Source organism: Cyprinodon variegatus, unplaced genomic scaffold, assembly GCF_000732505.1.
Source record: "Cyprinodon variegatus isolate N-32 unplaced genomic scaffold, C_variegatus-1.0 Scaffold1444, whole genome shotgun sequence".
Lineage (NCBI taxonomy): Eukaryota > Metazoa > Chordata > Actinopteri > Cyprinodontiformes > Cyprinodontidae > Cyprinodon > Cyprinodon variegatus.
The window spans coordinates 115,883-133,378 of record NW_015151897.1 but is presented as its reverse complement, the minus strand read 5'-3'; the positions used below and the strand labels follow the sequence as shown (position 1 = coordinate 133,378).

The 17,496-nt window shown below is 35.9% G+C and overlaps 1 protein-coding gene across 1 annotated transcript in view; it reads right to left on the bottom strand.

Moving 5' to 3' along the window:
- Positions 1 to 2,164: 2,164 nt before the first annotated feature.
- Positions 2,165 to 17,496, bottom strand: part of LOC107103429 (protein kinase C-binding protein NELL1-like) — a gene marked incomplete at its 5' end in the record, with an annotated part of 102,359 nt that continues 87,027 nt past the window's right edge. Inside the window, 2 exons of the mRNA XM_015403136.1 lie at positions 2,165 to 2,258; positions 3,512 to 3,632. Of these exons, the coding sequence (XP_015258622.1) occupies positions 2,165 to 2,258; positions 3,512 to 3,632 (215 nt within the window). The remainder of the gene's footprint in view (positions 2,259 to 3,511; positions 3,633 to 17,496) is intronic.

The following is a 17,496-nucleotide window of genomic DNA, read 5'->3' as shown; positions in this document are numbered from 1 at the left end:
AATATTTTTGGTAATGTTACTGTTGCACATGATTTGTTTTGCAACCAGTAAAGACTTAAGCAACTACACTCTTAAAAACTGTCATCAGTGTAGGAAGTTTGAGCAAGAGAATAATTTATTACAATCATTTATTTCAATGGCATTGATTCATCTAGTTTTCTGCCTTATTCATTAGTCAGTTTGGTATGTGTGTGTATTTATGTGCAGTCCAAGGACACTGAATGAGATAATTGGAGATGACGGATATCCTCACAGTTATAATTGTGTCATTACCAGCCTGTGGAACACGATCATTAGTCCCTGTGGTCTGTGCTGTAATTAACAGATTGGCAGTTGCTTAAGGGAAGAGAAGTTTCTGTCCCTGTCCAAACTGCTAAAGCCAAGCCTACACCCTATGGAGAAAATTTCACTTTTTAAGCTATGCCCTGTGTCTTAATTGATGGGATCGACTCCTCAAAAGGTTGTATATAACAACAATAACATATGGATTGTCCTCACACACAAATATGTGGATCCAGAACTCTCCTAGTATCTGTCATTATTTATCCTGTATTTTAAACCCACTAATGTATATACAGTATATATATATATATATATATATATATATATATATATATATATATATATATATATATATATACACACACACACACATTATTACTCTGTGTTTATGTATACCAATATATACATAGTTTTTGTGCACTAGTAAATAAATATTTATTATCCTGTATAGCACTTCTGGATAGATGCAAACTACATTTTGTTGCTTGTACTAGTGACAGTGTAACATCAATAAAGTTACAATTGATTTAAAAATGTATTTATATTTCTAGACCTCTTCATATTTTATAATGTTTAAGCCTCAGATTTTACTGGATTTCTTGAGATTCTATGTAATACAACATTATTTCTTACCAATAAAATTGTGGTATGCATTTATATTCAGTTCCGTTGAGTCAGTAATTTGAATGACCAGCTTTGGACATCTCAAAAGTCTTGCCCATTCTTTTTTGGACAATACCTTAAGGTGAGACTACTGAACCTTAAAAGGAATAAGGTCTTGATTTTAATTAGGAGATTCAAACTAAAATATCTTACTATTTCAACACTAGCACTGGCTGTATGTTTAGCATCATTATCCAGCTGAAAAATAACCCTCTAGCTGTCTGATTTTAGCAAATTTACTTAAGAGGTGTGTTTAGTCCCATCCTCTCATCTACTTTGACCAGTTTCCCTGTCCCTGTTAAAGAAGAACAGAAGCCCCTGACATACCAGCATGATATTTATGTTGTACTGGTAAGAGTTAAACCCAGTGCACCAAAATGAAAAACAAACACCAATACACAAGACAAATAGCTTTAGTATTCCTATGAATGCACACATCATTCCAGGTTATTATTAAACAGGGCTTATTTTATGTCTTTTCAATGGAAATTTAGAAAAAAAAGCACCTGTAAGTCAGTCATAAAAAACTCAATGAAAACATGCTACATATATAATATATCAGTCATGTAGGAGGAAAAATACAGCAAACAAATTCAGCTTAATGTGTTTGGTGTGTTTGAATGATTTTATTTGAGCATAAGTTAAATGATGAGAACAAAACAAGAGCAAACCTTATCCAAAATAAAAAAAAGGAGTAGATTCAACACACAAACCACAATAAGTTATTTCCACAGTGATGTGATGTTGTTCATGCTGAATAATGGGGGACAATTGGAATGTTTTTTCAGCAGGTCATAAACAGAGCTGTATTCTCTGATTTGCTTTGAGCTTGAAGTGGTTTATAAATGTCAAATGAATAAAAATATATTTATTTTTTTCTTTGTGACCTCCTTATCAAACACTCAGCTATTTGTGTAACAGGTGATTTAACCAAAACACTGAAAAAAATTGAAGCTATGATTATATATAAATCAAAGGTGATTTACTGATATAGTGTAAGAAAAAGCAAAACAATCTATTTTTAAAAAGAAAAAAAAAATTGCACCCCCTCAAGACACACTTACACATTCACACACACACACACCAACGATCCATGCTAATTAAATAAAACAGACCTTTAGGTAATCTGCATTCGCTCCCATTAGGCTACTTAGAGCAAATTAGTTTCCAGCCTTGCATGGGAGCTTTCAGGCTCGTTTCCAGTGAAAATTTGAGCACTCTAGCCTGCAGACCATTCAGAGCAGTAAGCCAATGAACCCTCTGGCTCGAGGATTACCAGCCCAATCCCCCACAGCTCAGAGATGGTCAGGAAACTGAACGGAAATAAGCAGGGATAAATAACCGTATGAGGAATGAGGCGAGGGAACGAAGCCATGCCAAGGACAGTGTTGGCCGTGTTGGAACACATGCAGTCAGTGAAGTGCAGATGGCAGAGATGGATGCCACCCAGAAGTGAGTTTGAGAAGTGGGACAGGGAGTACAAGAGGAGTTTCAGGGTGAGCAGCACACTGTATACTGTCGTTTGTTGAAATGACTGTAATTTATTACAGGTCTTTGAGTGACCTTTTAACTGAGCGCTCACCCACTGAGACTCCAGTAGACCTCAGACTGCCAGTGTTACACTGTGGGCTGAATCAATCCACCCACTGCACACTGAGAAACTCTGCTCACTCTTGAACTTTAAGCACTTTAGACAGAGAGATATGCTAGCTGCGCTGCCTATGCCTTCCTACGTCTTGTCTTCCATCCCTGTCCAAACACCCATTAAAAAGTTTTGTGTTTTTTTTCTTGCTAGTGTCAGCTTAATACTCAGATGTTGGGAAAGAAAAACCCTTGAGTGATCATTAAAAATCTTTTTTAAATATTCAATAAATTTCTTCCCCAATTTTGTAAAACTTTTTTGGCTTTCAAGACCATCATTTATGGAAAACAACAATGTCACTGGAATCATTGCACTCTGCCCCACATCAGCTCTCCATGATCAGAGAAGTGGGCATCTTTTTACAGTGCAGGTGCAGAGAAGTTACACAAGGTTGCCTTAACAATGTAGGTTTAAAAATATGCCTCATCTAGTAAGATTGGGAAAAGTCTGTTATGTTTTTATTTTTAAAGGAGTTCCATCCATGGATGTGACTGCCACTTAAATTACGCAGTAGTAAGTTTTTAATATTCTCTCATTTAGCGCCAACAGAGGGAGTAAACTATCCCGGCTAACAGTGCAATACTGCCAGATCATCAATATGCCAAAATTCTATGGAGAGATCATGACAAAAAAAAAGCCATTTGTTCAGACTTTCTCCAAACAAGGTAAGCATAATGAAGCTGTGCATAGAGGCTTGAGCTTAACCAGTATTTGAAAAGTTAAAAGGGGTGGAGCTACCCCCGTTTACATTGTTTACATTGTCTGAGGCATGTTCAGAAAAAAAAGAAAAAAAAAAAAAAGAAAAAGGCAATTCATCAAAAAGGTAGTGTAGAAAATGAAGCAGAAATTATTTTTCGTAATCCCCCACTTCATCCGGCACCAGGTCGCAGGGGAAGCAGTTTTAGCAGACACTCCCAGACTTACTGCACCACAGACACCTCCTCCATCTCTGCTGGAGGAAGCCTGAGACGCTCATAGACCAGCCGGAGACATAGTACCTCCACCAGGTCCGGTTGCCCCCTGGGCAACCTTCCAGTGGGACATGCTTGGAACATTTCCCAAGGGAGGTGTCCTGGGGGCATCTGAAAAAATGTCAGAGCCACCTCAGCAGACTCCTTTTGATGTGGTGAAGAAGTGGCCTTACTCTGAGGATGACCGAGGTCCTCAACCTATCTATAAGGGAGAGTCCAGCTACCCTGCAGAGAAAGCTCATTTTAGCCGCTTGTATCTGGGATCTCATTCTTTTGGTAATTATTCAGATTTCATTACTATAGGTGAGGGTAGGAATGTAGACCGACTGGTAGATCAAGATCTTTGCCTTTTTGCTCAGCTTTCTCTTCACCACAACAGATTTCTCCCCTCAGTCATGAACAGGATCCCAATAAACTAAAATTTCTCCAATTGAATCAGGAACTCTCCTCCAACCTGAAGGTGACAAGCCACCTTTCTCCAGCCGAGAACTATGTGTAACTTGGAGGAGCTGATTCTCATTTGGCCGCTTTACACTTGGCTGAAAACCGTCCTAGTGCATGCTATAGGTCTTGTCAGGAGGGAGCCACATCATCCACAAAAAGCAGGGACAAGATCCACCAGTCACCAGACCACTCTGGTCCTTCGCTGTGCCTATGGACGGCAGCCCTATGGGAGTCATGCATGCACTGGAAATAGGTCTGACTTAATACCGGCAATATGGAGCTGGGTCTCGTTCCATTGTAGAGACCGAAGGGCCCCTAATAAAGAGCCACCCAAGGAAAGAAATAAATCTCTTGGTAAGAGTGCCAAATAATGTAGTAAAATATAAAAAAATATATATACACATTTGAAGGGGAAAAACACATTTTAAACATGGTTTGGTCACAATGAATATAAAAGAAGAAAACTTGCTAGGGGAAAAAATAGTATAAAATTCACTTCTGTTAAATTAATAAATACAAAAATAAGGATGAAGTGGCATAAACAAAAAATAAGGGTAATATCACAGAGAGGAATTACAACAACTCATGAATAGGTCTGTTATTTAATAAATAAATAATACATTTTTATCATTTTGTTGCATTTAACATGACAATAATATAAATGTCTTGCCACTTTGTGGTCCAACAATTATTATGAGTGATTTCTTTATGTATGCATTCTTAATTATACCAGGAATGTCGCTAAATACTGGGAAACATCCAACCTCTTCAATGTTGGATCAGGATCAACACATTCGTCTTAATTATTATCAAATTAATTATTTAAACTTAAACCTCTATTTCCTTAGATTGCGAAAAAGATGTGTATTAAAAGTATAGTGTTTGTCTAAAACAACTATTAAATTTAAAGTTCAATAGAACACTATTTTCTCTAGTTTATCTGAGTTACTCATTTGATTGATTAAAGAATTGCATGTGTTCCCCCTGCATGAGAGAAGGTCTAGAACCCAAATTGATCGCTTCATGTCTTTTAACTTAAAGATCACCTCTTCTTACTTCTCTTTGTATTTTCTACTAAAGTTGGTGTCTGTTTGGCTTTGTCTTTCATCTTGTCTGGTGACCCAACTTCAGCCCCCTCTTTTTTTACAATGTTCTGAACAAAGAACGATCAGATGCCGTTGATTTACTCTTTGTCATTACATCCTTGTTTTACCACAACAGTGGCAGAGTACCTACAGAGAGACTGATTCACAGAGGCACAAACACAACCAATTACTCTTTAATGTCAACAAGTGAGAGTAAATTCAGCTGGCAGCCTTTTCCAACACTGATGTATGCCACTGCCCCCATTATTGCTGGATGAATAAAGACAGCTGAGTATTATCCGAGCAGCTTTAAATCAATATGTTTACTTTTGCAGTATGTTACTCAGTGCACAAGGAACATTAAAGCTAATGATTTGGCACAAAGGCACCAGTGATATGAAATTAGTGAACACTTTAGCACATTGCAGATGTGTGTGTTCAGAATTCTGTGACTACTGCTTTGTTGTGTGACTACGCTCATTGGGGAGAAGGAAGCACAAAACTGTCAGTTTTTGAGGATTAGCCGTCACATGAGGGCAGGTGCTGCACTCCCGGTGTAGACGCTTCATGTTTCCAGGAGCTTATCTGAAAAAGCCAGGACAGGGATGCAAACCACACAAACACCCACACGAGGTCTTTTACTCAGACACAACTTCATCCTGACTGTGGAGGCTCTGCAGGCAGCTGCAAGCCTTGATTGGCTCATTTCTAACCTCAGAGGGTGTTATTCCTGCAGGTTGTGCCGCCAGTGATTTTGCCATATTTGTGTTCACTTTTTAACTTAAAGGCTGTCATGACCAAACATCCCTCACACTGTCTCTCTGCATCTCTAACTGCATGCTAGCCTGGATTCTGATCTGCTCTGTTAGAAAAAGTTCAGTTCATATCAGCTCATCTGCCATCCACTATCGGTCTCGGTAACGTGACAAACCTCATGCGTAAAATCCTGCACAGATGACTTCTGAAGTTGTAATTCATTTCTTGTGGCTGTGTGGTGCCTGTAAATAACTGTATGCCAGGAGATCATCACAACAAGGCTTTAGAAGTGAAAAATTAATTATTGCCCTGCATATATGCACAAAACTTGCCAGTATAATTTTACTCTTTCATATTGTTGCTTACTTTCCATTTTTGACTGTTGTTGATGGAATCACATTTATGCAATTCCCCAATACCTTAATTTGAATAATCAACAAGAAAAAAAAAATCTTAAACAGTAACTGCCTACAATATTTGCATCTCCTGACAATTTCTGTTAGCTCCTGACATCCTGTGCTTTGAAAAACTGGAATCATTATTAAGTCTCTCAGCTATATTGACTACATATATTGTATGTTATGCAAACTCGGCTTTGCAAATATGAGATGCCACTGTATAAATGTAGCTCCTGATTTATTGCCCAATTTTCCAAAGAGAGAAAAAAAATCATATTTGCAGTGTTTCTGATTATTTTTTCTTGTAACAAGCAGATTGGGACATTCATGCAAAAGACACAAAGGTTAATAAACTTTTGTATTAGCAGAGAGATGAAGCCAATAGTGTTAAGGTGAAGGCAAGCAACAAGACGGTGGCACAGCAAAGAAAAGCTGAGAAAAGATGGACTAGAGAGTAAATGTATTATATATTCTATTTTTTAATCCATAGTTCAAATAGACCAACTCTAAATGTATCAGCCTTTAACCTTAAGCAAAAAAACTCAGCATTTAATTTCAATATTTTTGTGGGGAGCAAACTTTAGCCAAAAGACCTAAGTAGTTTAGGCTGCTGATTAAAAGTAATTTTTATTGTGTTTTTGTGGGAATCCACCTTTACTTGCTTTTGTTATTCTTTTTGTTGCCCACTTGATTTATTTGTTATAAAAATGTCTAGTTTTTTTCTGCTATTATTTTTCTTACATTTTCTTATCTAATTATAAATGATAAATTGTATTTTCCAAGTACTGAATTGTTCTATACAAATAAACTTGCCTTGCCTAGCCTTGCCTTAAAGTCTCCCCTTTGAGATATTGGGAAACCGTTTAAGTACTTTAAAACATGTGTAATGTGCTATATTTTTTACAGTTTTAGGTAACTGTATTCTGGTTTAACTGCAACTTATCGACTTTGTAGACAGACCTGTGTAGACTCTGTTGAAGTAACCAGTTTAACTAAAAAACATGTTGATTCTGCTGAAAAATTTACACTTTGATCCTGGTAATAATTATCAAGGGCTGGAAGGTGAACTCTCACTTTCTTGGTGGTATAACATCGATATCTGACCACAGATATGAAAGGACCTGTAAATTCTTAGGAATGTACTTCACTTTTGAAACTTTCGTCATCTTAGTATTTGATTAGGTATTTTCCTTTATTTAAAGTATGTTTTCTGGTGCATTAAATAGTAATACATATGCTAGTAATTTTATCTTGTATCCTCCAGGATGTGGGAAAATAAGGACACATCAGCAAAGATAAGCAGCTCCAGTAGCAGTGAGTGTGATGTCATTACCACCAAAGTCACTGCAGATTATCAGTATGTAGCAAAAGCAAGGAGGGAAGAGATAGAGTGGGGAAAAATAAAAGAGACAAAATCTGTTGTGGTTCCAAGCAATGATTGACTGAGATCTAGGATATCATAAAATGCCTCCTGAGCCTGTTACCTAAGGTGACACATCAGACTCTGTTCCTGATCCCAAACAGTCCTGGTTGTCAGAGTTAAATAAAAGCAAGCTGAGCAAACAGAAAATAGTGTGATGTGTCGGAGTCAAACTGTGCTAATCTAACCACTTGGGTGTTAGAGGTTGGATGGGAGGGAGGGGATCCTGGACTTTTGGGTAAATCAAACTTCAGAAGAATGACAGTTTTAGAAGAACATGAAAACTAAAGATAATCTATTTAGATTAATCAATATCTTTGGGTCAGGTAACAATCAGGCCAAGGCTTGGCATGTTAAATTGAGTTGAGCCTAAAATAAAGGGTTTAATGACAACAAAGGGTTTAATTTACAATCATAAATCATGTTTTCACATAGAGCCAGGTCAGTTTAGTTAGCTTATATCCCTATTCACCGTTTGAAAGATATCTTTTGATTACTTTTGTGGTAGAGAGCAACTTTTTTATAAGAGTCTATGCATGTACAGTAATATGCTTATAGAAAACATAAAAGACCTTATGGTTATGTCAAAATAGAACAAAATACTGTGTAGGCTACTGTGTATATTGTGTCTACTAAGGCTTAATCTAAATACTTCAAATTGCAGCCCCTACATCCTGTTTCTAGCTACTATCCCATCACCATTTGCAGGGTCAACAGCTAGAACACTTTCTGGAGTAAGAAAGAAGCTACGGATTGCTTTGGTGAATCCAAACAAGTCTGATCTTCACTGACATCATTATGACAGACATGCACATGAAATACACTGGTAAAATCAGGACTGCAGCCTTTACGAAAAGAGGTTTAAAAACATTATTTATATATTTATACAATATTTTATTGTTTATCTTTTAACTCTTCACTATTATGTATTATTATGTTATTCTTATACATTTTTCTAAGGTATTTGTGTGACCATTTTTTTCTATAATCTTTTTGCCTCTGTAAACACCAGAATTTCCCCATTGTGGGACCATAAAGGGATTTTCTATTTGATTCGATTCTATAAAACCTGAGGCATATAAAGGTACATTAGCATGTCACACAGATTATACAAGAATAAATAATCTAGTTTTGTTAAATTCTGCAGGCTGTTCTTATCAGTCCTGTCTCGCAAGGATATGGGAAACTGTACATGCTGTGGCCATTTATGTAAAAATTTAGCAAATCACAAGTTCCTTTTAGATTTCTGTTTAGTTCTATTTTGTAGAATATATTTGAGTCAGGTTGAAACCAAGATCTATCATGTTTATTTTGGAATTGTTGTGATTACTTTGGTAATTTTTTAGACCCTCACATTAATTTAGAAGACAGGAACACATGGCAAGGGCTGGGACGATGGTTTTTTTGGATGTTCTTCAAATGTCTGGTGTGAGGACGGGATGTGGTAAAGAGATTGAAGAGATTTGGCCACTTTTGATCATTTTCATTTTTGAAGGCTGTAACAGCAGATAAAATTAACTTTCATTTTTATAGAAGTCGTAAGACATTTTTTGTTCTATTCTATCTTTTATTGTTTTTCTTTGCCGAAAATAAACATATATTTTTCCAAGTCAGAAGTGCATATAGGAAACACCACCAACGGCCTTCAGGAAAATTTAAGCTTTGAAACATGGAAGGCCAAGGCAGTATACTGTAGTTCCTTATAGCAGCTAAGAACTTCAGGAAGTCCCTGTGCTTAACTAATTGGTGCAAGCAAGCATTTGGCTGCATCATCCTAGCTCCTTCCTTGCTGCTAGCACTATTCGGATAGTACTTATTATTGACAACATAATAAGTGCAGCCCCAATGCACTTCTGCTGTTGGTTCCTGTAGATCCCCTTGCTGTTTGAGATATTGCATTTTTTTTAAGCCTGAAAATAATTTTGCGAGCAGTTGTGATTACATGAATTAGTGTATTCTTCACCATCTGTGGGTAGTACTTACTCAGGGATCTGTTAACTTGGCAGCTTTAGCTCCTACTTAAGTAAACGCAACCATTCTTATTGTATGCTGAGCTTTAATTATGTCTTACCCCTTTCAAGATGTAGTTTACAAGGTGTAGCACACTGTATTGATTAATCCATCCATTTATGCATTCACACACTGATGGTAGCAGGCTACATTTTAGCCACAGCTACCATTGGTCACACAGACAGAAGCAAGACTACCTTTCACAGCTAAAATTACTACTTTATCTAGTGAAAAAAAATAAGAATAAAAAGATTATTAAATTATTTAACTAATCATTAACCTTTTCAGTAGTTGATTAATCGTTATGCAGAGTATACACACTCATGCTATTTAGTTATTAAGCCATGATTGTAAAAAAAAATGTATACATTATATATCTAAGATTATATTACGGTATATATTTAATATTATCAGCAGAATTACTCAAGTAGCATGCCTTAGCACAGAGGTTAATTTTGTGGGATTTACAAAAATTTACATGCTGTACAATAAATATTTGATTGAACAAAAGTTCAACTATTTCTTTTATTCTTTTTAAAACAAAAGCTATGGATCATGTTTTTCAGCTACATATTAATTTAGTTAGAATGCTGTTAGTGTCTTTAATAATGTTATACATGTTTTTTGAAGACACAGACTCAATTTTCACAATTTGTTTTTATGACATTTTCAGATCTTTATTTTTATTCAACTGACACCTTGAACATCCTATAAAACACTAATCTCCATCCTCTTCTGAGAGAAGATGAGGTGATTGATCCCAACACTTTCAGATTGACAATAATTTACAATATGTCAGGTGTGAGAAACAAGCAGATCAGGAAAAGTCAATAATTCCAAAAAAGGATTGCTTTTTTTTTTTTACATTAAGCTCTTTAAATTTATTAAATTTATGAAAATCTTACCTATGGAGGTTTAATCAAGCTTAACAGTTGAACCAAAACACACAGCAGCTTAATTGGTGGGTAATCATATTTCACTTATAAAGGGAAAATTAAAACAGATAGAAATGCACACACAGTGAACCTTGGTGGTTCTTAACAGCAGGACATTTTTGTAAGAACACTTTGACAAGATTTTAATACAAATGAGCTTTCAAATCTGCATATGAGGAAATACTTGAGTCTAGTTATGAATTCTCAAAACTACTCCAACATTTTCTTTTTTTATGTTTCAAACATAAACAATTCCAGATTGCACTGCAGTCACATTGCCTCTAATTTTATACATGAAAGAGCATGGAAGGACACAGAAGGGGGGGCTTAAGAGGCTGTAAAACACCATCCTGCAGAGTGGAAGATCATTTGGACTCAGATAAAGCTGAAGATATGTAGAGGAATAAAAGAATCTTCAATGCCTTAGTGAAGTGTGCTTCAGCAACACCTCCATGCTGAGTTTTCACCCGCCATAGACAAAACACATCAGCCTCTGGGGTGAACAGAGGCCATGTGGGAACAGGTTACTTCTGGCGCACAAAATGGGAGTCTTGATTGTTTGTCTTTTGCTGATGCAACAGTCTCCATAACAGCAGGACTGTATCTGTTTTATTTAAGTGCATCACTGCTGAGCAATAACTCTCTACTCAGTGTGTCAACAGCACAGTCTTTTTTGGGACAATTAACAAGCTGACAGCAAAGCAACAACAACATCACTAATGTAATGACTCTGCAGTGACATTAGGGAGGATACAGTAAATCTGCTGTGAGTCTAAGAATAACACTGACACTATACACAACAGTTAATAAATACGATATGCCTGAGTGAACAGCAATAATGAGGCTTTTCATCAATAAAAGACTGGGGTCCTCACCAGATTTCTACCCATATTTGACAACAAGCTTTAATTTAATTCAATCAGTTTATTTATATAGCGCCAATTTACAACATATGTAATCTCAAGGCACTTTACAATTCACCAGATCATACAGTCAAATTGATTCAAAGTTTTCTATCTAAGGAAAACCAGTTAAATGCATCGACTTATTGACTCAAATGCAATCCCTCACACTAAGCATGTTCGTAGCGAGAGGAAAAACTCCCTTCTAACAGGAAGAAACTTCCAGCAGAACCAGGCAGTTACTACATTATGATTCAGCACAGATATAAAGATAGGTCCTCATTTATTATTATTATAAATCAGAAGACCAGGAGGTAAACACTGCTATATTTTAAAATTTACTCAAATTAATTTGAAATGCACTATAAATCTTATTATATTAATATATGACCTCTATTCATATAATAAATCAATATAACAAACAGCAAACATATGCACAATGGCAGAGGCACAAGTTCAGGAGCTCCAAGAATATCAGTTATGATGCAGTAATAAAATCGCATAGCATATGCCCTGCAGCTACTTAGTCTATACTGAAAAGATTGGTTTTTGACCTATATACTGATTAGTTCAATTTATAAGTATATAACCACTTTAGGGCATCCATAGATTGACTATAGATAATGCTGAACATCCATCCCTATATGTTCAAGCATACATGCCTCTAACTGATGCAACTGAATAATATATATATATCTGTAAACAACTCATATATACTGTAAAACAACAACAAAAATTGATGGACAAGGTGAAATGAATACTTTTGACAGGATATAATGTTTCACAATTTTCTCTTTTCTTCACATTTAGAGTGATGTGTGATGCATTTTTAGATATACCATCATATGTGACAAGTTAAACAGTGTAGAATCACCACTAGATACATTTATTGAGTATTATCATAAAACTATATTTAAACAGTGTTCCAATCAAGCATTTTAATGTGTTGAACTGCTCATACAGTGTGAATGAAATGCAGTAATCCAACCTACAACACACAAATAAAGGAACATAGCTAGAGAGAGAGAGAGAGTCCTTACTTAAGGGATATTTTATTCAAATACGTTTTGAATCTGAGGGAATGAAATATAGTGGAAAAAAATCGCATCAGTGCAGCTTTCAGAGTGATAAAATACATTAAGCGACATGATTAAAAATAATTAGCATTTAGAATGTTGATGCATAATTAACATTATTTTTAGATAAAGAAAATATGTATCTATCATGATTTGGTCAAATTGCAACATTAAAACAGAAAATCATGAATGTTAATCTAAAAACAGATGCAGTTTTGCAAAATTGTCTACACTAATAAAAGTTAGGACTAAAAATGGAGCACTTTCCCTTTTGTGTTATTATTTTTAGCTTTTTGTTTTGCTTTTTTTTCTTTGCTCCCTTAACATATCTATTTCAAAATATGCTTGCAGTGTTTACTTTATACAGCTGACAGGTACTAAGCTGAAACAAGGAATTCAAGTTAGAAAATTGATGCAATATATTTTTAATTGGTAATCTTTGGATTTGTAATTCTGATTATAGCTTGATGATATAAAAAAATAATCAAGGATTATGTAGATGTCCAATGGTGCTTCATGTGTCCAACATTATGTGGTGACAAGAACCTTCGAAGTAATAAAAAGGGGTAAAATCTTGCAACCTGGCATAAGCCTGATTGATACCTTTAGTTCAGGCTGAATTCTGCACAGTGTCATCAAGCTGATTGGGTAAATCGTCAAGTGGCACCTCTCTCCCATGTCGAGTTTTTAGTCAATAGCAGCAGGAGTAGCAGCTGTGACGTAACACATATTTACATATCCATCAGAGCGACTAAAGGAGACACAATTATAATAATAGGATCCCTTAGCAGTTTCTTGATTTGCTTCACAAGTAGTAGACTTGACCATAAATCTAAGCCGGTTGGGAGGAATGGGCAAACATCCTTCCCTTCCCCAATTGCAACCATTCCTTTTTTTTGTTCTTTTTTTATAAGAAGAAATAGAGGATATTCCAGCTAAAATAGACTAAAGAGTAAAGTCTACTGGCATGTCCACTACTGAAGCCGTGTTTGTATTGGTTTAGCCTGCCGCTTCTGGCTGACATCATACACTTTACTGCATTTGGTTTGAAACATTTTTGTACAAAGGCTAATGCATCTATTCGCTTCTGGCAAGATGTATTTTCAGAAGTTTGTGAATTCACAAATCACACGACACTTTCTCTTGCTTGCAAGGTAAAGAATCTTATGATCCATCAGATATTCCTAGAATCCTGAGAGATATCCGGCACAATGCAGAATAAAATAAACTGTTCTTGGTGGCTGGCAATTGGGAAATCAGTTCTCTATTAGTATGTGACTATGTTTATATTTACATGACTGTATATTCTGCCTGTGTGGGCAAATGTTTTTCATTTTCTGATGGTATTCTCAAGTTACAAAGTTGAGAGCTCTAAATACAGTAATAGTTTATTTGTTCTTATGGTCATCATAGAAATTGATTTTATATATAGTTCATCTTGGCTATATCAAACAAAAAATGTCTACCTGTAAGCATTTCCAGTCAGAAATCTATACCCCAAAAAGCTTGATAAATGACACACTCAAATAAACAAAAATATTAAATCTGCATGCAATTTATGATAGGGTCAATATGCAAACATGTAACATGTCATTAAATAAAATTACAACATGCATGTAGTCTGTACTATGACAAAAAAAAATCCAAGTAACCTGAATAATGCATCTACACAAAACCATAACAAATGGTCTACAAAGCAGAGATCTAAAATGAGGGCAGCACTACTGTAACTGCTACACCCCTGCACTGCCTCCATACAGAGATGTACATCCCTGCTATTTTAATAAAAACAGAGATATTAAATTGTACCATGATGTGACTTAAGCAATTATCACAATTAAACAGGGATTTTTTTTTAACATATTTTAAAACATCTTTCTGATTGCATTTTATTATGTCACAAAACAGGCTTCAAACTGAGGCAACCAGACTTTAACTTTGTTTTCCTGGAAACATTTCGACACCCCTCCAGGAGCCTTTGTCTAAATTTGTTGGCTCTCATTAGTGGAACCTCGAGTAGGAGGGCTGATATTTTTAAGCACTTGGTGTCTTAGCATTTTAAGCTGTTGAGGTTAGATGCAAATCAATGACTGACCCATTGTTCTCCTGGGTAATTGGAGTCTGTTGTGTTGTATGAGTTTTCTGTTTGAAGTACATTAAGAACTCTGGGTTAACAGGCTGACACCATGCCCTCAGTCACAGAGGAGAAATGAAAAGAACACCAACATGTCAGGAAATCACTCCAAGCATGTGGTTATCCAGACTGGGTGTTTGTTAAGTCAGCGAAGAACAAGACTGCATCTAACACAGAGGAGAGAACTGAGAGAAAGTCAGTTGCCTCCGATTTAAGCCTGTTTTGCAGTTGTCATGATCCTGTTGAGTGGGAATTTGCACAGGCATGTAAAAATATCATGATCAATATTAAAGCACATAATTGATTGGGATGGTAACATTTAATGATAGCAGCAGAAGAGCAGATCCTCCAGTTTACATTGTACAAACTTGACCCAAACAGGAGACTTTGCAGATATCTAAGATATTCCACCAGCCTACAGTGTTTGTTACAAATTAAACACAGTAACGATGGTGTTCCTATAATATACTATAATGCTGTATCACACTTCACAAACCCAGCTATCCTAAACCAGCTTTGCTTGCATGTGAGAAACAAGCTCTGTAGACTGACATTACAAACAGCTCTATCCTGCAAATCCAGTTACAATAAAACGTTGAGTTGGCTTAAGGGCACAAACCCCAAAACAAGGATAAAGCCGATTTAGGCAATATGCCCAAGCTCAGTGATTTTAAACTGTTGATTTAGCAATCAGAGCTTCACAGCTCTCATTGCAGGCAAGAGACTCATTTCTGAGGAACGGGAGTTCTGATCTAGGTTAATGTCTGATGCAATTCAAAGATGTGAGGGCAGACGATAAGGCTCATGGCTAGCAGACTCATAGAATGCTCAGAGGATTCAAATTGTTGTGGCTATGATCCAAAGACAATTGCACCAAGCACTGAGCAAATCCTTCAATCCACAGACTCATCCTCTGAAGCTTCTTAATCAAATAAAGCCATTTGCTTCATAGCAAGTAATCTGAGCCTGCAGCATCCATAGACTGGGGACTTTTTTTCAGCCAACAATTCCCTCACCAGAATGATCACAGATTTTTGCCACTAAAGAAACACTGAAAATGAACAAACATCCTGTATAAAAGTTAAGATTTAAGGTTTTAAAAGAGAACCTTAAGCATACTAGAGTCAAGTCAAGCTGATCCAACTTGAAAAATAAAAATGTTTCAAAACCAGACAAAACCATGCCGTCCCACTAAAGAAAAATCATGCCAAGTATAGTCTGTGAAAAGTTAATTGACTTCCTGCACACCTGAAGGTACAGTGCTATCAAGACATCATAGTTTAAGTTGTTTGACATGGTTACTGGTTTTGGGTCATCAAAAAAATTATAAAATCAAAAAAAGAAAATAAAGGTAAAAAATTGTAATTTTTTTTGTAATTTTTTTCCAAATTTCAAGAATAAAGGACTAAAGGGAATGTATCCAAACCAACCTCCATCTAGGTTAAAATAAATTCACCCACTCCTCGAATAATATTTTTTATTAGGTCACATATTGAGTGGTTTGATTTTTGACCATGACTTCCTTGTTTAAGAAAGAACTATAATTGGTTTTAATTGATTGGACAGCTACAAAAAAACAACAACTTTTATTTTTTTTATTTTTTTCGTGTTATTTTCCTGAGCTACTGAGGTGAGGCTGAAAATTTTTGTTGTTAAGATCTTTTATATTTTGTAATAATAAATAAGTACAGATATAGTGCTCTTTGTGATAATCATAAAGCATTGGAACTGTAGTGCTTGGAATATTCCAGGACCCTGTGACATTTAAAGTGTGGATGCTACCTGCTAGTTAGATAAAACAGAAGACCAGACATCCTCAAGGTGCTGATTGTCTGTGGGTTGTTAATCTGTATGGGCTCTGGTAACAGACACCTCTGTTTAACAAAAGGAGGGGAGAGATTCCTTTAAAACATGTAGTTTGGCACCAGGAGGCGGGGAAGGAAGACAATAAATGGGATGCAGTATTTTGTGTTTGTTTGTTCAACTTTCACTCCATCTGCAGAGATAATGTGCATTCTGTACTATGTCTGTTGAACTATTTGCTATTAGTAAAAAAAAACCTGTGATATCAAATAAGCAAGCATGTTTCTCTTTTGGTAAGGTTAATATTGTCCCCATCAGGGATATTTATCAGTTTGGTTTATTATCTGACTGCCTGACCCAAGTCCATTGGAGAAAAATATAACAAACTGGTACCTACTTATATATTTTCAGGATTTGGGAACAGAGCAAGCTCTGAGGGAGCAAAGCAGCTATAGACCGTCACATTGCCACCACCATGTCAGGTTATAGGTATCATTATTCGACCTGTGTTAGCTTTATGAGAAAATTGAAATGTTATACAGCTTAAAATAACAAACAAAAAAAACATCTTGTCAGTCAACAACAGAGTATTTGCTCAAACATCTTTAAAGATTTTTGAACGCTCATCAGTTTTTGAATTTATTTCAATCTGGGCAGGATGCTTTGATTTTTTAGAACATTAATCTCCGCCTCTAAAAACAAGTAGGTCAGTAATTACCAAAACTGGGTTCTTTCAAGCCAAGCAGTTGGGCTATTTTAGCACCGACCAGCACTAGTGGATTTTAACTCAGCAAGATGGGGTGGTCCATTATAACCCAACAAATTGGTTAAAATATTATACCCAAATTTTGGGTTGAATTAACTGCAAATGTGTATAACTTCAACCACATATATTCAGTGTTGGGAAAGTTCTCTTTCTACGTGAACTAGTTCAAAGTTCAGTTCACACATTTTAAAATGAACTAGTTCAGTTCA